The sequence below is a fragment of the Trichechus manatus genome, unplaced genomic scaffold (genome assembly GCF_000243295.1).
Source record: "Trichechus manatus latirostris isolate Lorelei unplaced genomic scaffold, TriManLat1.0 scaffold00056, whole genome shotgun sequence".
Taxonomy (NCBI): Eukaryota; Metazoa; Chordata; class Mammalia; order Sirenia; family Trichechidae; genus Trichechus; species Trichechus manatus.
Genome location: NW_004443992.1, coordinates 4,867,491 through 4,873,756, shown reverse-complemented (window position 1 = coordinate 4,873,756; position 6,266 = coordinate 4,867,491). Strand labels below are relative to the sequence as shown.

The 6,266-nt window shown below is 33.4% G+C and overlaps 1 protein-coding gene across 2 annotated transcripts in view; it reads left to right on the top strand.

Moving 5' to 3' along the window:
- Window positions 1-5,571, top strand: part of BOLL (boule homolog, RNA binding protein) — a 55,642-nt gene extending 50,071 nt beyond the window's left edge. For both annotated transcript variants that reach the window (XM_004378193.3, XM_012556061.2), the window contains one exon: window positions 1,912-5,571. In XM_004378193.3, coding sequence (XP_004378250.1) covers window positions 1,912-1,935 — 24 coding nt within the window. In that variant the 3' untranslated portion in view covers window positions 1,936-5,571. The remainder of the gene's footprint in view (window positions 1-1,911) is intronic.
- The last annotated feature ends 695 nt before the right edge of the window (window positions 5,572-6,266 follow it).

Here is a 6,266-nt window from a genome sequence, read left to right as displayed (position 1 = left end):
GAAATTCTGTATTGGGTTGTATTGTAGAATAATCACTGTTCCAGTCATTTACATTTAATCTTTAAGTTCAAGGAAAAGAGATACTGAAATTCTGTGTTGGGTTTTAAAGTTAATATGATCAAGACTCCAAAGAGTCTGTGGAAAGAAGTGTATTACAATATAATTTGTTTCTCTTATAATCCTATGTGTTTTATTTTATGTATTTAAAAAAAAAAACATTGTCCTAAGAAGGGGGTTCACAGATCTCACTAGCCCACCAAAGGAGTCCATGGCATGCATGCACACAAAAACAGTTAAGAAACTCTGTGTTAAAATCATTTTACTTGTAACATAACTTTACAAAGAGGAATAGCTGTAGCTACATGTTCCTAATTCTGAGAAAACCTTTCAGTCTTCCATACTAGTTAAGGCTATTCAGTCTAAATAAGCAATGACATAGGCAGCAGGTTGATAAGGAATAATATAAAGCACATATGGCAAATATACTTTACCACATTAAGTAAACAATGTTCTACAACCAACATCCTAACAAATGTAGCTCTCTATAACAAACACTAATACTCTCAAGGTTAAAAAGTCAAGTCCTTGAATGTTTTAAAAATAAACTTTCAGTATTATAAGAAAGCTCTTTATGCTTTTAGTAAACAGACAGAAACTTAACTTTCTGATGGTAAGACACAGAATAAGTATAGATTTAACTTGAGCATTATTTTAACTAAACCAAAACCAAACCCATGGCTGTCAAGTCAGTTCCAACTCATAGCGACCCTATAGGACAGAGCAGAACTGCCCCATAGGGTTTCCAAGGAGTGGCTGGTGGATTCGAACTGCTGACCTGTTGGTTAGCAGGCAAGCTCTTAACCACTGAGCCAGCAGGGCTCTGTTCTTCTGGCAGTCCATGGTATATTCAATATTATTTGTAGTGAAGAATATTTAATACATTAAAATACTTATCTTCTTATATATCTTGTTAATCCTTCGCTTTCTAGTCTAAAAAGCACTGGTATCAGCAGTTTCTTAGTTTCTTTCAAGATTTCTGTTATATTTGTAATCTGATTTTAACTTTCATTTTGATCAAGGCTGAATCCAGTACATTTAAGGGTCATAATAATTTATTTCTACAATATAGAGTGTATTTACTCTTTGCATTTAAGGATATCTTATTAAGGTTTTCTTTCATAGAATTTCAGAAGTCCTCAACCTGAACATTTCTTTCTACTTTGAATAGGTTAAACCAGGGGTCGACAAACTGTTTCTGTAAAGGGCCAGATAGTAAATATTTTAAGCTTTGCAGGCTATATGGTCTCTTTCACAACTACTCAGCTCTGCCTTTGTAACTCGAAAGCAGCTTTGGAGAAAATGTAAACAAATGATTGTGGCTGTGTTCAGTAAAGCTTTATTTACAAAAACAGGTGATGGGCTGTATTGTACTGCAGACCTAGTTTGACACTAATTGGCTTAACCCATTGTCAGGCTAAAGTATCCTCTTAAAGTATAATGTGAAATATGGTGAGTTCTTGACCCCTCCTAATCTCTAGCCTCTCAGTTTGAAACACTGTAATATTAAAACAAAACCCGTTCTTGTTGAGTCAATTCCGACTCATAGCTACCCTATAGGACAGAGTAGAACCACCCCATAGTGTTTTCAAGGATGCAGTCTTTACGGAAGCAGACTGCCACATCTTTTGCCTGCAGAGCGGCTGGTGGGTTTGAACCACTGACTTTTTAGTTAGCAGTCAAGCACTTTAACAACTGCACCACCTAGGCTCCTTACTGTAATATTAGTAGCACATATTACAAGTACTTAGTAAATGTCGATTGATGTTCTAGACTCATCTATCCTAACTTATTCTCATTCTTTTTTTTTGTTCAGTCTCTCTGATCTACATTTTCTCTCTCTTTACTTAACAGACAGTGTGGAGCATTCATTATTAAGACAAATTGGGCAGCTCTAGTCCAGCTCAACTGATTTCTTGTCCAGTGATCCTTGTGTGGCCGAGATCCAGCTTCAACGAACCGGCTAGAAGCTGCCCGTTGTGAAATTTAGGGTTAGTTAATACCTCACCATACTTACGTATTCCAACTATAAGCTGTCTAAATTTGATGAAATTTGCCCTTTCAGCAGTTCTACAGAATCATTTAGGTAGATGTGGTATGATGGTTTTTTATATGTATTAATCTAACTATAGTGACATTTTCTATAATAGATGTTTTATCCATTCCATAAATAATAACCACATTGAGAATAGTAAGGTGTCTTTCATTTTCTCTGCTTTGTGTTATTTCTCTTCTTTACAGACATTTGGATTTATGTTTCATATTCTTTGATATTTACTTTCTTATTTAGGATAAGAATTATTTCTAATTATAAAAGAATTTTTAGTTATGTTCATGCCTTTTAGCATATAGTTTACTATTTAGTTATACCACTTTGCTTTGAAGTTCTATTTTGTTATTTAACATCGTCTTGTCTAATTTTTTACTAATTTGTTACTGCTACTCCTTATTAATTTTGCTCCTGCCATGATTTTCAGAATTGAAATATTATTTATACTTTTTTATAATATTTTCCAAATATTGGAAGTATCACTAATATTATCAGTATTCTAGCCTTTCCATCTGTTTAATCTGACTGTATCATTTTTTGTCTCTAATGTTTGAGATAACATTGGAATCTTCCTAGAACACAATCCATTTTAGTACCAAATTTTATATAATACAGGTCCCACCTAGTGGAATTATTTTGATAAAAGAAGGACTCACCTCTGACATGATCACATAACATTAACTGATACTGCGCTGTCTAATATTCTTTGAATGCTTTAGTCTTTTGACCTATTCTTCTTATGCTACCAATATATTCAATTATATGTTACTAATTTTAAAAAGGAAATTGTTTTTTAAAAAGCAAAACTTTCTTACACTTAAGATTCTGATTCTAAAGCCAATTTTGGTTATGAAAGTGGAAAATAGGTAGGAAATTCATTGTTCAGAAGCTACAGAACGAATCATAAGGGTTTTTAAATCATTAAAATTTCTATAGTAGTATGAAAAAATCCTTCTTTACATGCATTTGTAGTTATTTCACTGACTACCTTTTAGGAGACAGAGGATAAGCCATAAAAACTGGCCATCCCCTAAAAAATCTGTCTCTTCCTTTCCTCTTCCATCCCTAAATGTTTTCCATGTTCAGCAGTTAACAGCAGAAATAATATATAAACCCTAAAGTTTTTCTTTGGTGATTCAAATAGAGTGTTTTCTTTTGAAACCATATTGAGTATGTTTCCCAGTCAAATGGTTTCATGAGAACAATAGGATCCTATGAATGTATACTACTAGCATACAACGAACCCATGTACATTAATTATTCTCAGTTTTTAGAAATGTAAATAGACTAGTAAGTCCCACAATGAAATTTCAGAAGTTTTTGTTCTGTAAGTAAAAATTATTAACCACTGATGTTAAAGATCTTCCTTTAATAGCACTATCCTTGAGAATAAAAAGTTAATGTTTCAATTTTCAAAATGTTAAACGCAATGCTAAACATATCCTGAACTGTTAATAAAAATTAATGATTACTGAATCAGGAATTTTGATAGTAATTGATACCCAAGTGTGTTTCTTCCACAGAGCTATACAGATTATATACATACATACATATGTATACATATATGTAATTCATGCTTATACACTTACTTAGAATTTAGTTTTATTTTGAGAAACTAATCAAACTTTGGAATTTACTGACAACTTGAATATATAAGAGGATATCATCCAACTTTCTTCATGTCTTAGTCTGACAGCCCAACAGCCCAAAACTTGTTATTTTTAATAACAGACTGTTTGGGAAAAGGAAATTCTCCTTACACATACTAAGTGAAACCCATTTGATGCTTTTTCTATTTTATAGTATATCGTCTATAGATAATTTTGAAAAGTAAGTTTTTACTTACTTAGTACCCATTTTGAAAGCCCACTCTGAAGACATATCTGAAATTCACTCTGTGTTAGAGTTTCTTAGAAAATGGATAATACAAATATTAGTACATGGACCAAAATCACAAGGCAATAACCTTGCAAACTTTTTGCCCAAAATCTCTAATACAATCAGATATAGAAAGATGGTAGCATGTCAAAAGATAAAGGATCTTGGAAAATTAAGACTTTAACTTCCTCTGTCAACTGATTTCTTGGAAAGACAGCTTAGAAAAAGAGTTTAGTTTATAGAAGATTGCTTTTTAAGTTTTGCCAACAGTGGCAGTACAGTATTTTCAAAGAAATGTACAAGTCCCATATGTAGGAGTGTTTCCTGGATCTATGCTATGTTTAACTTTAAAATAATGAATTTCGATTACACACACACACAAATTCTTTGTGTCTTTCCCAGAAATAGTGCTTTGATAGTATTAAAATATAGACTCAGACTAGAAAGGACTTTAGGAGGGCATCCAATCCAACTTTGATATCATGCTTCAACATTCCCTATTGTTATAAATAGTTAATTGCTGGCCTGTAGACCTATACTTTAGCTAAAATTTATTTGAAATCCCTATAGATTTAAAAGCGGAAAATTTTACCTGAAGGATGGATATAAATAATAGTCATAATTGGTGTTGTTTCTTTCAACTCTATAGGCAGTGTTTTTTTATTCATGTGCATAGATTCCTAAAAATATGGTATCAGCTTCAGTCCTTCCATGTTTAATACTACTTTCTGATGAGTAACTACAGTGTCTGCTAATTCTTGGACCTACTGTGTGTTTCTGTCTCTTTGCTTTTATGTATTGCATAAATTTGCTAATGTTTTCAGCATTCTACTCGCTCCTCCCAGAAGCCAAGTACTGTTCAGGATTACTTGTTTCGTTTCACATTGTCTCATTTTATTTTTCCTTTCCACATCATTTAATACTTCTTTAGTTTTCTATATACTAGTTTCATGGTTATCTTGATGTTACCCATCTTTCTGACCTGTCAGGATCAGCAAATATAAAATAGTAGCCATAGATTGCAAACCAGTGAACTAACATTTAGGATTTCCAGTTTGATCATTCTTTTTAGGTATGCTGCTTTAAAAAGTTATCAGTTAATACAATGCCAAGCCTGATGATAGTGAAGGAAAGGTATACAAGTCATTAAGACATTTTATTTAGGCTAGTCAGTGATACTACATTGACATGACTTATTTTTAAGACATGTAATTTTTAAATTTTCCATGCACTGATTTTTAAGTTTTCTTCATTTGATAATGTACTTCTTAGATTAATAGAAGCCAGTACTTCATGATTTGCTAATACTTTAGTTGAATAATTTTTTTGTAGTGATGCTATTACATTAACCTCAGTTTTTTATTTCTATCAAGGTACGCACCTACAGGGTAATTGTCACTTAGTATTTCTCTCAAGGTGATATGAGTCATAAACATCAGCTTGGTGTACCTCTTCCCTTTTCCCTTTGGAAAACAGAGGTGTGAGAAGTGGCATCTCTACACTTACCAGTTGTCATCAAGTCGATTCCAACTCACATCAATCCTGTAAGACAGAGTAGAACTACCCCATAGGGTTTCCAAGGAGGGGCTGGTGGATTCAAACTGCTGACCTTTTGGTTAGGAGCTCATATGTTAACCACTGTACCACCAGGGCTCCTCTCTAAACTTAGGGACTAAAATCCTTCTCTTCCTCTCCACTTCAAGAGTCTTCCCTTCACTCCAGCCCTTTTACTTTATTGTACTTTGTTCCACATCAGAGAAAATTTGGAGGACCCTAGATCTTCAGACATTTGGGGATGTACCATTCAGGTACACCCTTAGGCCTGAAGATAGAATGTGTAGTAAGAAAGTCCTTTGAATTAGACTCTTTACTGTTTCTTTCTCCAGTTCTTCCTTTGGGTGATATAGAGGATAAAAAACACACCTCAGAGTTTTCTTCCCTAGGGAAATAAATCTTTTGAAGAGATGGTAGTTTTTTGTTGTTGTTTTGTTTTTTTAAGAAGAAGAGTCAAGTGTCTTCCCAGAATCATAAAGGATTCAAAGTAACCTGCCTCAAAGTCTTGGCATTTATTCTCCTTCCATTAACTACCACTGACAGACTTTGTAATATTATCTCTAAATCCTTGTCTTTGATAGCTTTCAGAATGTACAAAAATCAAGTTTTCCCTTTCGAAAATTCCAAATTAGAAGTCAAACTATACTCTTCCTGTCCCACTAAATTCCTTAAGGTCATCAGTTGTCTTCTGTTTCAATCTGGGAAGAATTCTCTGTGAACCCACCTG